At 39.5% G+C, this 16802-nt stretch overlaps 1 protein-coding gene across 1 annotated transcript in view; it reads right to left on the bottom strand.

Moving 5' to 3' along the window:
• Positions 1–2175: 2175 nt before the first annotated feature.
• The window catches only part of pcsk2 (proprotein convertase subtilisin/kexin type 2), a 33450-nt gene continuing 18823 nt past the window's right edge, over positions 2176–16802 (bottom strand). Inside the window, exons 6-12 of the mRNA XM_053333392.1 lie at positions 14885–14961; positions 13639–13727; positions 12876–13051; positions 10560–10775; positions 8747–8847; positions 7150–7377; positions 2176–2665 (exon numbers count right to left, since the gene is read on the bottom strand). Of these exons, the coding sequence (XP_053189367.1) occupies positions 2176–2665; positions 7150–7377; positions 8747–8847; positions 10560–10775; positions 12876–13051; positions 13639–13727; positions 14885–14961 (1377 nt within the window). The remainder of the gene's footprint in view (positions 2666–7149; positions 7378–8746; positions 8848–10559; positions 10776–12875; positions 13052–13638; positions 13728–14884; positions 14962–16802) is intronic.

Genomic DNA, 16802 nt, shown 5'->3' on the forward strand with positions numbered 1-16802 from the left:
GCACGAGACGACACAAATTCCACCGTTCCACAGACTAAGAACACCAATGTTTTTGTCTCTAAGAGAGACCAACCATGCTTCAAGACCAACTACACATTCCTGCAATGATATTCAATGCTCTTCCATTTGCTTGCAGTCTCTGGTCTTGCGTCCAGAATACGTTTTGCTGGTTCCACAAGTTCTGCTGTTGTTGTTCGACTTAACACCCATGCTCATGCTATAGTCCTTTACTGTCTGAAAACTTGGGACAAAAGAAAGCTCCAAAGCTCCGTGCCACCTATAAAAATGACCAAGAAAATAAATAAAAAACCAAGAAGCTGTGCCACCCTTCTGAACTCTGTCCTAGAACTCCAATTTCCCCCCTTTGAGCTCATTTGTTCAATTGGATGCCACTGCCTGCCCTCAGCACAATTTTGCTGTGTATTAATTTGCTTTGATATCTTGAATGATAAAAAATATTCAAACATCAATGAATCCTGTGTTCTGTTTGCTTTGAGTCTGACATTGTGTATCAAGCATCTTGCATACAGTGTAGGTCGTAAAGCCAGTCATGCATCAGTGTGTATGTGTGTGTGTGTGTGTGATAGGATAAGAAGTACATCTCACACGAAGTACATCACAAAAATTGTAATGTGCATTCAAATATAGCAATTACTTTAAAAAAATCACCCACGGTGATGTACTTAAGAAGTCTTATTTGAGTGCTGCATCTGCAGGAAACTCATTTGACCTCTAGAAGTTCATTCTGTCCCTTGGATTTAACAATAACTAATCCATTAAGTTTCCAGACGGGATACAGCATTAAAGTAAGAAGAAGTGGTGGTATAAAAACACGAAGATAATCTGAGAGAGAAAGTAGGAATGAGTAACAGATGTTAGAATGTCAAAATTATTTTCATAAATGAAAATAAGCGAACATGAGAGTATGAGTGGGATACATGAAAAGACTGAAGGAATAATGGCCAATGAGAAACCATTACACACACATTGTCATTTTATCCATTGTTTTTAAGTTTTTAAGATTACTTTAACTAATAAGATACTGGTTAAGATTATTAGGTTAATAGTCTCCCGTGCGTGTGATATTGTTAGACATGTAAATTTCCTGTAATACATGACACCTACTTTTCCAAACAGCTCTATGAGCCAGTCAATTAGAAGCAGACATTCTTAAAATACAGTTTTCTTTGCATGATTTGCTCATTTATACATCACTGAATATTGTCATGTATCTCATTTATGGTTGCTACATGTACCATTATCTGTAACAAAACACATCAATTACATAAAGAGTACCTTGGCATGAGTAGCTCAGGCTCCACTTTTTAGGGGGCATTTTCCCTTTATTGGACAGCACAGTACAGAATGAAAGAAACATGGGGAAATACTCAAACTGGGTAGACTGGTGGGCTTCTAGGATGCTGCTTGTGCTCCACTTTGAATTTTTGAAAAGTTTACTCCACATTCTCTGTCTTCTTTTGTCTTTAACAGATTATTTGAGTTTCCCTATCAAAGTTTTGAGCATCTAAATGACAGAGAATGGCATCTTACTTTTACACAGTTTGTTCAGGAGTATGTAGCAAATCACTCAAGTGCTTTAATAAACAGCTGAATAGATTTATTACGTCAAAGATTGTGAAATATGAGTTCAGGAACACAGGCTGCAAAATTAATCACACATTCCTTTCCTTGTTTATATAAACAGTGCATTTCACAAAAATATAAACAGAAAGAAGTATCACTGCTCTGTTTGCAAGATATTAAACTTTAAGTAGAATGACACAGAAAATCATTTACAGTCACAAACTGTACAACAGTTGGCAGAGGAGAGGTGCAGGGCAGTTAAAGCAAGAGCATGAAAGAGTGGATTATATTTGATTTATGTACAGTTCTGTAGAGTGTAAAAATTTAGGTGATATAGTTTCCTTTCTCTATGTAGAACAGATTACTGAAGGTTACACTTTTATTCTGACTGGATAGCAAGAAACATTCATTGAAGGTTGGGGGGCTAATTGAAACACTTGATAACAAAAAGCAGAGTGAGGAGGGGCAAAGAGGTAGACAAAAGGGAGAATAACAAGAGAGTGAGAAGAACTAAGGAGATGCAGTGAGATTTAGAGAAGGATAGAGCAAGATAAGAGAAAGTGAAAGATTTGGCAACATGCAGGTGAGATTTTAGTTGTTTTTACTCAGCAAGCTCTTCAAACTTCTCTCTACGGCTTCATCCAGCTCCTCCTCCAGCTCCTCCTTTTTTGACATGGCAAGTTTGGACTGATAATCACGCACTATCTGGTCTATATAAGGGGCACTTTGTGTTCCATGCAGCATGAGAGTCCACTCCTTCAGGACTCCGCGCTGTGGCTCCTCACCTTGAAAACCCACCTCCAGGACCCAGGTCCCGCGGGGGTCCTCGCCCCAAGTATGGGTGGTCATGAAGGGCCACTTGTCAAAGCCCACCTTGGAGTCGTCGTCACGGGGCCTTCGGCTCAGCAGGATAGATTTTGTGCCCATGGGCGAGGTCATGTTGATGTTGAGGTCACCACGGCGGCTGGCATTGACAGTGACCACCGCCTGAACATGCTCCAGGTAGCGGACAAAGTTGTCCTTCCCCTGGCAGGCTTCAGTGGTGATGGCCAGCACTACCTTGTTTCCAGACTGGATCTTACTGTAGACAGAGAGACAAATTAAATACGTTAAGTATATGTGGTATAGAGAAGAAGATAAGATAAAGTCAGATATCATCGCTGCAGCTACTGTACAGTATGACTGAGAGACCAGGCAAGACAAGTATTTTTTATCTTTCAGTGTACTTACACCCTGCCCTGCCCTTCTTTCAATGCCCCAGTAAACACAGTACTTGACCAATTTGTTCTATGGAACCATCCAACCCTGACAGAAAATCAAGCCTCTATTTGAACCTGCTCCCTCATAGCATAGCAGCAGTGATGCCTGTCATGTCTGCTTTGTAATGCTTTGTACCTTGTAATTTATCTCCAACGGAGGGAATAAAATGCTCTGCTCGTTGGTCTGAAAAACACGACCATCTTTTGCATTGGTACCACACATGATTGTCCTATCCACCATTAGTTGCTCTCCAATAGTATTTGTACTCTATTTTGATTTTATTACAAATTCTGAAATTAACCAATTACTAGGTATATTCAATAAGTCCACAGGAAGAAGAAAAGAAAATAATTAAGTTTCTTGTAAACCTATGTTGAATGTTTTTTTTTGGCCATTTGGGGCACAGCAACAAACTATGAAGTCACCCAGTAGATACATTTGTTCATTTGGAGTTGTGTTTGTGTCCAATTCACTTTTGGTTCTGCTTTTGGTCTCCACCAACCCTTGAAGGAAATATTGTCTTAATCTCTTTCGCCACCAAATGCTCCACTGTGTACACCATCTTGTTGCCAACTTTGTAGGTCTGCTATCTGGTGTTGTTGAAAGAGTGTACAGTCGGGTTATGGGGCTTGTGGATTAGAGCTCAAGCTGACATCTGTTTGCTTTGTCTGACCAACAGTCCAAATATCAAAATGTTAAACTTCCAATTATATAACACTGATATATACAGCACATTCTCACATGTGAGAAACTTAAAACAGATACAAATATGTTCTCTCAATTGTTTCAGCACTTGAGTACATTAATGAGTACTATAGTATCTGTACTCTCTTCAGACTAACGGAAATGGGATTAGACTATGAATAATGTATTATTACATTAATTATTATAAAATTAATCATTTTCTGAGACTCAACTGGTGCAAGACTAGTTTAGGCTGGCTCTTCACAGAGTGCTTTAAGTCTGAGGATAATTTAACATCCGATGTTATGATGACAACAGTAGGATATTATATTTACAACACCTCAACAAATACAAATTGAAAACAATAAATAAACTACATTTTACTGTAGGATAGTGTTTGTAATGTAGCCTATACTGTGAATCTGAGGCCTAAGGTCAATAAACTGCATGTAACTTGCTAGACCACGTCTAAAGCCAAGCTCCTTTTCAGTACATGAGGAGATTATTTTCCTTTTTTTGTCACAATGGATTTGTTCAGAACAGAGTGTAAAAGCAAGGTGGTCTTGTTTTTTTGCTCCCATCTCTATGGATGATGCAAAGAAAGAAAGAAAACACAGCAGGACAGGGGTTGTTGCCAAAGGCTACGAGGAGACTTAATAACATTATTAGAGGCTGAGGCCGCATCACAGGCGGTGGGAAATGGAGGGATGGATGTATAAGGCAACAAGGACAAGACAGAAACTGAGCGAGTGTGGAAAAGTGCTCAGTTTGAAAAATGATTAATAGTGTGCAATGCTGAGCACAGAGAGGTGACAGAGTGGTGATGCTATGGGCTGATGAAGCAAATTACTATTCCCAGAAAAACAGAACACAGTTCACAGTGGGGTGTGTCACAGTTAAACTCTACACTGCATGATGGGAAATTTGACTAAACCAAATACTAAACCATATCTCCATAACAACATGACATGTTTTATGTGCTAAAATGAAAATGCATGTTTATTTGTATTGCTGTCTATGTGTATATGATTATCATTATTATCAATATTTTGTATTTATTTGTGTGCAGCAGGTACAGCATTCCCATCAGATAATGTGTGAAGAGTAATTACAGCAGTCTGCATAGAGCTAAGAGAGAGATGTCTCTGAGGGGCAGGACCAGTGGAGATTAAAAACAACCCCACCACACAGTAGGGCACTGTGTGCCAGCTTCTCTGATAATGAGAAGTTCTCCTCTAGCTAAGTAAGCCACAGCCAGCCAGAGCTGCTATCAGATCAATGCTGAGCAATGTGTTTGGAAGCATGGCTATGTTGGTGTTTTCTCTGGCGATACACTATCATCGGAGGTGGGCTTGTTGTAATTATATCTCTACCACAATAGAAGCAGCATAGGTCCTGCAGTGCTGCTGTGCTGCTGTGGAAAAAGTGAACTGATGAAAAATACAACACAGCCAGCAACACAGCTTTTAACATACAGCTCAAAATTAGCCCTCAAAATGAGAGATGTTACTGTTAGTATTTCTCCCTCATAAATTCTACTAGTCATCATCCACTCAAAAATGGGCTTTGCTTATTGTTCCTTCAATCACATGTTTGAGCTTCACTGTACAGAGTGGAACGTTTCCCTATTTTTTGTGCTCACCTTAAATTTCAGTTTAAGGCATGTACCTATGAGTACCTCATGTATGTGATTTATGACAATACAACTAGTTTGAAGCAAATTACAGTGTAGTGTTCAACTTACACAGGTGTGATGTGTAGACTTAAAGTCTCCAGTGCATATACACTGGGACTTTTTAGTAGTAGAAGACATGCTACAACAATATTTGCAAAATATAGCAAAGAGCCGAAGCCACTTATTGCAAAATCAGGGAATTGTTTAAAGTTAAAAAAAACACTCTGCATAAGAGGCAACGTCATCTTCCACATTTGTGTGGCACATCCTGAGGGATGCAGTAAAAGCCATATGACTCTTAGGGGGCGATCCTTTTTTATCTGGCACAGCACTCAAGGGAGGCACACAGGCACAATTTCACGCCATCAATTGTGGAGCACTGATATGGGACTAAAATAACAAACTAGAGTTGTTGATGGTGGCAACAAATACACACAACCTTATAATGTCTGCTTTTTTATCTTCACTCACACATTGACACTTTCACAATGCATGTGAATGCTGAGCATTAGGTCACACATCTACACACATGCACACCTCCACCTGGAGTCTCTTCCTGGCTGTCAGTCAGTCTAATTGACAGTGCTTCCAGGGTACACCATACTGGGCTATTTGTGGTGCTCTAATTAGTGTGAATAAGAGGACTAGCCACAGGAAACCACCAAGCAATTGATTGGAAAGCAGAGCCCTAGTGAGGCATGCAGAGGGGGGCAGGAGAGAGAGGAAGAAGAGGTGAGAGTGGAAAGTACAGAGTAATAGGGAGGCAGGCAGGAAAGTGAAGGGAGGAAGGGCTGGGCTGTGTAGATGAAAGAGAATGATAGTGTGATGCAAGGGAAGATACTGTAAATGTGGGTGGACACAGACATGATAAGATGAGAAGAGGGATGCCTTAATCACAGCTGCATCTGGGAAAGCTAGGAGGACTCCTTCAAAGGACAGGCCAGATGGCTGTATGGTTATCAAAACACGACTCTACCCAGAACAATGATAGATTAAAGCATAATGTTGACCTAATGTTTAGAAACTCATGAAACACTTATTTTACAATAATCCACTTCCAATATACAGGACATAATCTTTGTCCAGTAAGTGCCTCATGAGTTATTTGACTCTTTTTATCTCATTGGATGATGCATTTTGTAATGTGTGAGTATCTGTCTGCAGCTAATCTTGCGTACCACTGGACCCGTCAACCCTCAATCTTTTGTGCACATTTATGACTGTATGCTCAAGGACCTCTTGTGGTTACAGTCATTCACAAGTTTGAAAAACCAATTTTATAACACCATTGACTGCTGTGTTTTATACCACAATTCACTGCTGTGTTTTATACCACAATTGACTGCTGACTTCTCTCTCATAGTAGGGGCCGGATGGGGCTGCAAGTGATCAACACCTGCTTCAGTTTGGACTCCCATGTTAGATTAATCTGTGACGAATTTCAGTACCTTGAGAGCAAGCTGTGTTGTGAATTCACGGTATTATATTAGGTAATTTGGCTTTTTATAAAGCCTTATTGTTAAATTATCTACACTACTAGATGTTTAAAGGTCAATAGAAAATGTTTACCATAATTTACCGAAATCCAACCGAGATATCAAAAGAGTAATGTATTAACCCACAAACAGCGAATGTCAGGATATCAGGCTACAGAATGTCATTATGAATCTACAGGACCATCAGACAGACTGAGCAGCTAATCTAAATATTACAGGGTTATGAAGTGGATACTCCCATCGCAGATGTTTTATTGAATTAGGCCTTATTGGGATTACCCAGTAATTGGATGAGTGTGTCTCTTGTGTTGAGCAGTGTATTTTTTTTCCTTTCAACATCTTGGTAAGGGCAATTTGAGGTTGTAGAATACATAGTGTGCACATGTTATATGCAGTATGAGAATAATAATAAACATTATTGATGTTGCTGTTAGTGAAAATGTGACATACTGGTTCTCCTGGATGGATCCAGCCACACAGTGGAAACGCTCAGGCACTGTCTTCCATTCTTTGGCCATTTTCACCATGCCCCCAGCATCCAGCACACCGTAGCCAAACAGGTGGTTGAACTCGAGACCCACACCATTCCTCCTCCACTGGTGGACCTCATCATGGAGCTGGTTCCTCTTGGAGGTCAGGACTGATAGGTGCTGCATATCTCTCCATGTCAGGTTAGGGCTGGGGTGCACAAACAGCCATTGGGGGCAGGGGGATAAAGGGAGAGTACAGAAGTGTAGGAGAGATAGAATTGTAAGTTAGATATAGTAGGCAGGCTAGCAGTGGGAAAAAAAAGTTCAGCAACAAATATATTTTTTAAATGATTCATGGTTTTGCTTTGATTAAATGCTTTCAAATATCTTAACCTCATGTCTGTGCTTTAAAGCAGATGGTCGCCTTTGTCTGCGTATCCCTCAATTATCTTGGCTGTGTGTAGTGACAGCTTTGTTCTGGCTGACTCACCGACTCCTGTCGTTGCACGGTTCAAGTGTGTTTGACCAGTAAAAAGGCCATGCACTTGTTCTAACAGCCCTATGGGTTATTTGCTGCCGGACAGGGTGAGTATCCGCTCCTCCCAACAGCAACATCATTATCGTGTGTGCAAAGCAAACAGTGTCTCTTTACTCAACTCCACTAGCTGATGTTAGTTAATGGGAGCAGAACCCTGTCGTCCTTTAATGTGAGAAATGAAGCATCTGAGAGAAAAGAAAAGGCTCTTCTCTGAGACATGAGAAGCAGTAATTCATCAGGTTTGAGATTAATTTTACATTAATATAACATGATTAATATATTTTGTTGTAAACATCCACAACATAAGCTTTGCTTTCAATATATACTTTACATAGTTAGTGATACTTTCAGCAGGTTGAGATGATTAAGTACTCCAGTATGTTTCATCATTGAGCTCAGAGTCTCAGTGCTTCATGGATATCAGAAGAGCAGAGATAAATAAAACATAAACACTGAGCCCATCTTAACAGTACATAAACTGTATTTTTTAACCTCGTGCTGAGATATAAAGAGCACTGATCCAAATATGATTTGTGTCCTTAGCACAAGCACATATAGTCTGTACTCTGCAGGCAACAGATTAAGTGCTATTTTACTTTTCATTTGGCTTATGGTAGTGATAAATAAGCAATCCTGTGAAAATTGAAGAAATTAGTCATCCTTTTAAAGAGTGCATAAAGGAAGAGAAAACATTAAAATAAAGACTCTGAGGATAGAGATTGTAAGAGGAATCCAAAGACACTGATGCAACATCAAAACTCAAGGTTAGGAAGAAATAGTAGCCTATAAATGAAAAATGCACTCTTTAAAATCAGTTGAAGTTTCCAAGTCAAATGTGGTAATAAAAAAAAATTATAATAACAGCATTGTGAAGTTATACCTTCTAACCAGCACTCTCCTCAGCCCAGATAATTCGAATTAGGTAACATAATAATGTTAGGTAATAAAATAATGTCCATCTAATAATGTAATACATCTAATAATGTTTTATACAGCCCATCTAAATCAATAAGCACGTTTAGGTGTGTGGAATACATACTTAGCCTCAAGAGCCAGAGCAAAGACGCCCGCTGCCTCTGGAGCTGCTGCTGATGTTCCAGAGTGACGCAGTGTGCAGTTTCCATACAGGTCTGTGGTGGCCTAAAATAAACATATCACAGCATAGACAGAACAATGATACATCTTTAACAAGCTACAAGCTTAAATGGAAGTGGAGGGAGAACAGCAAGAGAAGATATATAGTAAATATGGTACAGTATTTCTAATTTTCTGACAATATCATCTTTTGCTTTAATGTGAATTTTGTAGCAAAGATAGAAAGATGGGTGCATAGTGGACTGTTATATAAATACACCAGCACACAAGGTATGCTTATATTTACTGACCAAACAATTATTTATTTAATATAGTGCTTAATTACAATTGATAACATAGTGACTGTAATTAGAAAAGAAACCCTAGGGAAGGTCCGTGACTCTGTCAACAGAATAATCACAAACACAAACACTGCTGCCTTTATACACTGGGAAACTATTTTTACACATGAGTATGGTATAGAACGTCATTAGCAGGTTGGCCAACATATAGCATTCAATTTCTCTGAACATTAACTGTTAAGGATGGGAAATTGTCCTCAATAAAAAGGAAGTATGCATCATCTGTAATGCTCCAGTTGTCTCTCTTTTCAAAGATAGTATGTGCACTCTAGGTTTGTTTGATTCTGGTGATTCATCCACTCATTTATTCAGGGACCACCCACTGGGGACACAATCCTTCAGGTAAATGTTCAAATGCTTGTGAGCCAGTTACAGTTATAGCCCATTTGTGTATGCTAAAGTCAGTCACTAGATTCACTTTAGTGTCTTGTGTGTTTGCTTTGTTACTTTTCTTCCCACCCATACAGTAAAGCAGTTTGGTGAAAATGAACTCTATCCTTTCCTCATGGTTTCCTTTGTCAAACAAGAAAAAAACAGTTTGCAATTAAATCAGGTGCTTGGAAAAGAGTATTTCCATTTCCTCCTGCTATTTTTTTGCAGCTCTGAACAGGAAGACCTTAAAATACATATTTCATGAGACCAATTACAAAAACACAAAATACAGTTCGGGCTGATAGGAATGTTATTTGTTTTGCAAGTTTTTGGTCATATATCAAAGTGATGATGTTGCTTTGTGAAGTTAGAAGACACCAACGTTGTTACAATTGATCCTGAGGGACATGAATGTCTTAAGTTATATGGCACTTCAGTCAGTAGTTGTGGAGTGGAGGATGTGTCCCTTAAGCCATGTGACTAATATTTCAGTAGCATAGTACATTTTTTAAAATAAGAAAGGCAAACCACAAGTCTGTAAAACCTATTTGTCCCTTCTATTTTTTCCTCTCAATAACACATCCACTATGCCCTAAATGCCAATGCAGCATGGCAGCCTCTCTAAAAATCTAGTGCAGAATGAAGAATCTGAATGTCCAGGAAGGTAATCAAAGAAGAGCCATTCCTCCTGATGAACCTCCATTTTTCACAACCAGCCTGCAATTATAGTGGAAAACAGCTTCTCAGGTTTTACCCCTGGTTTTATGCAATCTCCTGAAAGGCCCAGGATACACTCCCAACTAGGCAAACTGGAAATAAGCTTTTATTATTAACAAGTATTGAGTTGTCTGTAAATACTAAAAGTGAACATTTTCACTGAAATAGTCAACTTCTGAGACCATAACAGTAAAATGTGTCAAGCTTTACAACAAGCATTTCTAAGGAAGAGGATTAGGGCTGCATTATGAGATAAAATTTTGTATTCGACTTTTAAGATGTTTCAATCCATAAAATATGCCTTTACTTAAGCACAAACACACTCACAACGCCAGCCTCTGGGTTCCTCTTGCGTCCGTTGCTGAATGTGGATGCAAGTGTGGAGGAACAGCTCTCATCATATAGGGCAGTGCGTCCGTCATTGATGGCTGAATTGATGGAGATTGTCCACATACTCGAGGCATAACCATCGCAGTTACAGTCGTCATAGCTTCCACCATCTCCTGATGCCCACACATATATGCTGCCTTTTCCTCCTCGCCCCTGAAACAACATCATCAAGAAAGTTATGTGAAAATATGTGTGTCATCAGTTCAAGTGGGACTGCCATGGGTGAAATGATTTGAGAATTAAGGAATTTTAAGTGTCAGTGTAAGTATGCAGCCTGTGCCAGTTTAATAATTACAATATGCAATGTACATCATTTTATCAGAATTGCATAACAAGATAGAGCCACTGATAACTGACAAGTTTGAGGAAGAAAGAAAGATTTTGGGAAAACTGAAGAGGACACAAAAACTTTCAAACTGGTCTCCTGCCCACTAGTTTTAAGGTAAATGGGGTTTTGTTCCAGAGGTACACAGATAGCTCTGAGATTAGCACAATTGCGTGATGCCAATTGACAAGAACATTTTTTAATTAACGGTTATTCCTCCTATATAATGCATGCCCACCAGTATATTCCACTGGTGTTACAACAGATTAGAAATGCAAGCCTAACAGCAATGCAAAAAAAAATAAAAGTCAAAGGTTCTTGCAAAGCTGTATTACATGGTGTACATTCAAAGAAGGTGCAACAAGTCTGAGTCTATGCAACTTGTTCAATATTTCTGATGTCAAAAGCCTCTTTGATCTTGTCTGAGGATCACTGAAAACAGCAATCCTATAAGGAATAATTAAAATGGAAAAGACTGTAAAAGACTATATACCACTGCTATGTAAGATCACTTATATAGCAGTGGTCTTGCAATCTCTTAAAGGTATTTAATGAAATCTTTAACTGGTTTTAAAAGGAAACAACTAGGGAAACACAAGCATACAATCGTATCTCCCAGTTCTACCAAAATTGTTGCTTGCTGCACTATTCAGAACATATGAGGGCAATTCTAACTCGTTCAGTTACATTACAGTAGTCAATGCACAAAAATATTAAATATTTATGTCCTTTCTGCTGTTATTTTTGCAATGGAGCATAATGGAGGTGTGCAGAAACACACAGCAAAAAAAATGTCATAGTCATATTTGTCACTGATACAGAGCCTTGAAACATGAAACAGCTGATCCTGCCTCCACACAGAGAGCATCCTCTTCACCAAATGCTGCACCTGTTTCTACAAAAGGCTTGCCATTTCCTAACAGAACAAAGGGATCAAGTGGAGGAGGAGTGGCATGTCCTTCCCTTCATGATGCTTGTTTATGTCTCTCTATTTGAATTGCAAAGAGAGGTTTGAGCATCGTTAAGCTCAGCTATGAGCTTGAAGCGTTCTGCCTTCTTTCTCTGGCACGATTCAGACAAAGTGCTTTAATTTTGCACAGCAACCTGTGTCATTTATTTATTTTATTTGAAAGACCACACAGTTATGCTTAAGATGCAAACTTGAAGCCACTGTACTTGATTCAGTTGTTGAAATAACATAATGTGCTCCTTAATTTTTAATTTTTATGCACAGTGCACATCATGTTCAGCCTACACAACAGTTTATATAAGTGATCTATAGAATCTAAGAGGCAGATTGCAGGATGGTTGCTTGATTAGTTGTGTTTATATGATCAGAGATTACAGTCAGTTTTGCTTCTACTCAGCTATCCTGTCTGCAACATGGTCATTTTAGAGCAACCCACACCTGCTTCCACATGATGCATGATGATTAATCAAGCAAGCAATTGGCAGTGGCAGTGGTAGCATGGCAACTCTGTGTGTGTGCATATGTGTGTCCAAGAAAGCAGTGGGCCTTAGGGAGTTGTCACCCTACTGTAGTTTCCTTGTATTTGGGGGCCACAGTTCACTAATAAGACAACAACCATATGCAGTATAAACACAAAGAAATACACACAGTTAAATGCCAATGTCACTGTAGTCATTATTAGCAAAACATAGAGACACCAGTGAGAAGAAGAAACTGGGGGACAGTTTTGTCCCACATGCAGCTGTCAACAGGAAACATCACAGTCAGGCTTAAAAGTCAATGATTAAAACATATCAGACTCACTACTTAGAGGGTGCTAGAACTCCAGTAACGTATTTGAGATTTCTGTGTGTCAAATATCATTTAAATGTACAGCTTTCTTTACACGTTTCTTTATGGCACTTATTGTTGACATTATTATGAAACCCTCAGCACATCAGGTATGATGGCACCTTACCTTGTTGACACCATCAGCCATAGCCTGAAGGGTGAGCTCTCGGGGTCCGTCCACCGTCTTGCCGTCATCAGTTGGTCCCCAGCTGGCACTGTAGATATCAATAACCTGCGGCATGTGGCTGATGGATGATGCCTCAATGATGTCAGTCATAAAGGGCTGGTCTAGCATCCTGATACCTGAAGGAGCAGCATCTCCATATGAAATTCTGGTTTCTATTTACTTATTGTATCTGTTGTTACTCTGTGTATTGTTACTGCTGCTGTAAAAGACTATGAATAGGTAGCTATAAATGAAGGGTTTATAAAATCCTTATCAGCTGGTTAGGTTTGCAATATCTACAGTGTCAAGAAAGTACAATGCAACACCTTTATATTATCTAAATCCTTAACAATGAGCAAAAATGTGATGCCATCTTCCTCACAGCACACAAATCAAGGAGTCAATACTCATTTTCTTATTTCAACTGTGTTGCTCCTTGAGCAAATATAAAGAAAATCAATATGCAACAGCAACACGGAGCTGTTTGGATTAATGATGTTGTCATTTTGCTATGCGAACTCTAACTGACCTCTGCTCAATTTTCCAGTAATTCTATGACTATACTGTAGGTATACCATTAGAATGTGCTTCAATACCAAACCCTGGACCAAATTCTTCCACAATTACATATATGTTACATGTGATATATACAGTATTTCAGTCTGCTGTCTGCTCATTATTATTCCGCTCAATTTCCGAACTGCAGATTCAACATGACACACACCTGCCACCTTGGAGTTGTAGGCGACTCCCACACCGCAAATGTTGTTGTTGGCTGCTGCAGACACCTCCCCAGCACATCGTGTGCCATGACTGGTGACAACAAAAAGCAGAATATAGTTAAGAGGATTTACATGACTTTACATACATTTACAATAGTTATATTGTGGGTTAAGTCTGAGATAGGATTCCTAAGATTAACTCAACTCCTGTTTTTGTTGACTTTCTTTCTGACTAGAATGAGGAAATCTTTAATAGAAAAGATTTAGCTATTTCCGTTGCCATTAAATGAATTCAAATTTGCCTAAACACTCACCTCAAGGGCATTTGCTCATGGAACAGCTACATGATTTAACTTGAAGGGGAAAATGTAAGAGTTACTGGATATTTTGGGATTTTACTTGATATTACATGTGGCATGTGTGTTTGAGCACACAGATATCCATCATTCCTGTCAGCCTGACTGAATATGTTCGCACATATCAGTGTTTTGTGTGCACCACGTGATATGTGTCTATCTCTCCATCCCTCCGTTCCCCACAGGGACACTGCAGAGTCAACCCCGCTCTCCCAGCATGCTTTGCTACAGACAGGTAGCTATTTATAACAACCAGCTGATTAGCCAGCGAGTTGTGCCCGACAGTCAGCAACTGCTACACTGGCAACTCCAAATACTCCCTTCTCACTCCCACACACAGACGCAGACACACACAAACACGCACACACACACACACACACACACACACACACACACACACACACACACGCACGCACACGCACACACGCACACGCACATACATCTGAGCAGACGGAGGCATGGCGGAGGAGGATGAGAGGCAGAGAAAGTATATATTTTTCTATGTTCCTGCCCTCCATATGTGTTGCAGTGACAGTGGATCACCCAGTGTGACTTGGAGATGAGAGGCAGATAAGGCGTTATCAGACAGAAGGTCGCCACTGTGAATACTGCAACCCTGAGAAGGGACTAGACTTGTGCTATACCTCTTTTATCCACCTTATCTCCTCCAAGTGAACAGGTAAAAACAGGCATTATGTTTTTTTATTATGTTTTGTTGAACAATAGCTCTGTTTATACTGCACCATTATGTCTTAATGGATCTATGTGGAGAGAAAATCAATAGAGGAGAGCTGCCAGACTCCAGGGAAAGCACACACATGTGTACACAAAAACACACTGACTATGTGTTGGCCCTATATATAAACAGGGTTGGTGGCTGGGTGGGCTTTACCTGTTGAACCAGTCATCTGTGTAGCGTGGAAATGGGTATGGGTCATTGCTGCTGAAGTCATAGCTGGCATCGGCATTCTGAAAAGACCAAATGGATGTATTTACTAATAATAACAACATCGAGACAGAAAAACAAAAGGAGAAGAGGCAGAGAGGAGGATTATGTAGTGAAGTACTGACCTAATCACAGCCTGTTTGGTCACCTAGAGTACACCAGATGTGAGTGTTTTTTCCAAAACATATCCTTACAAGTATAGATACTGCACACCAGTAGGTGCCTCTAGTCATAAATAATGTAGTTTAAAGGAATAGTTATGAATTTTGAGAATTTCAGTTACTTATGTGTTCAAACTTAGATGAGAAGATCAGTACCACCATGCAGCCAATCAGCTTGGTTTACCAATTGCCCTAGAAACTAGCCCGACTGTGCAAAGAAATACTCTGTACCCTCTGTAAAACCACAACTCGACAGCTTTACACTTTGGTTTTGGTACAAATTAAACAAATATAAAGTGTAAATTAATTATTGAGCTGAGAGATGCTAGATAGATTTTGTTGCCTTAGGACAGCACAGACTAGCTGTTCTCCCCTGGGTCTTTATGCTAGGCTAAGCTAACAGTGGTACTGATTTTCATCTAACTCTCAGTATTTGCCAAAAGGTTTAATTATTCCTTTAATATAGTAAAAATTCACAAAATAAAAGCAACAATGTTTGTTTTTGATTAAACGGTTTCAGTATTTGTGGTTTGACAAAAACAATATCACACAATATCAGATCTGCTGAGGTACTGATTCAAAGTAATGGCAATTTTGGCGGCTATAGTTTGTAATGCTATTGAATTTTACTGTGGTATTTCTAATATGTAGTCTAAAAACTGGTTGGATAAATTCAAAACACCTTGATGCAGTACTTAACAACAAATCTTTACTCAGCGGCGACACTGGAAATAATGTGTGGTCACAGCGGGGATTTCAAGCTGAGAAAATAATGGCTCAATCACTTGCTAGCATTTAATTCCAAAAGTAATAGGATCAGAAAGAACAGCAGTGGAAGAGCAGGAGAAAGAAGACGACACAGGAGACACACATATGCCAGAGAGACATTAATGCAGTCAACATAATTATGAGAATAGCCATGTCTAGAGGACACAAACACAAATACAGACAGACAGACAGACACCCACACACAGTTAGATTTAAACAACATGCTTGGAAACGGCTCACATTTATTGCTCATTCTGTAACACAATTCCAAAACTCATTCAGGCCACCAATGTCTGCTGTTACCTCTCCTTAACCTGTCAATCACATCAGCTTGAAGTGCTATTCATTTTTCTCTGTGCACTTAGTAACAGGTGCATGTTGTGGTCATGAGAGAAGGAGAAGTAACAGCAGTGTTCATTAGCCATAGAAACGAACACATCAGATCAATCTTGGGGGCTGTTTCTGCACTCAGGTCTGACAGCTCTGCTGGCTGGCATTTAGAGGAGATGACTCAGTCAGAGACAAAGAGAGAAACAGAACAGCAAAAAGTGTGTGACTCAGTAAGCTGAGTGACCCAATGGAGGAACACCGTAATTATCAAAATGTGGAGCAGCTCACTAGTGGAACGGAAAAATGGCTTGAGTGACTGGGGTGCTTAATTATGGAGACAGGTTCACACTTCTGTTATTGTTACAACTTATTGTTTTCAGCCCCACTAGATGTCAGCAAACAACTATTTGCTATGTAAAGATGTAGTTAAGTAATGTCATCCAGGGGAGAGAATGAAGTGTTATCTGTTCTCTGTTCTTCTGTTTAGTTTGCCTTACGTGCATGTTAACTCATGAGCTTGCATGTAAGTACATGTGAGTCCCTGTGTTCTCTGATTTCACAAAATGTTCACAAAATGTTTCATAGTACAGGTAAACAGTACATTA

This window comes from Scomber japonicus, chromosome 14 (assembly GCF_027409825.1).
Source record: "Scomber japonicus isolate fScoJap1 chromosome 14, fScoJap1.pri, whole genome shotgun sequence".
Classification (NCBI taxonomy): Eukaryota; Metazoa; Chordata; class Actinopteri; order Scombriformes; family Scombridae; genus Scomber; species Scomber japonicus.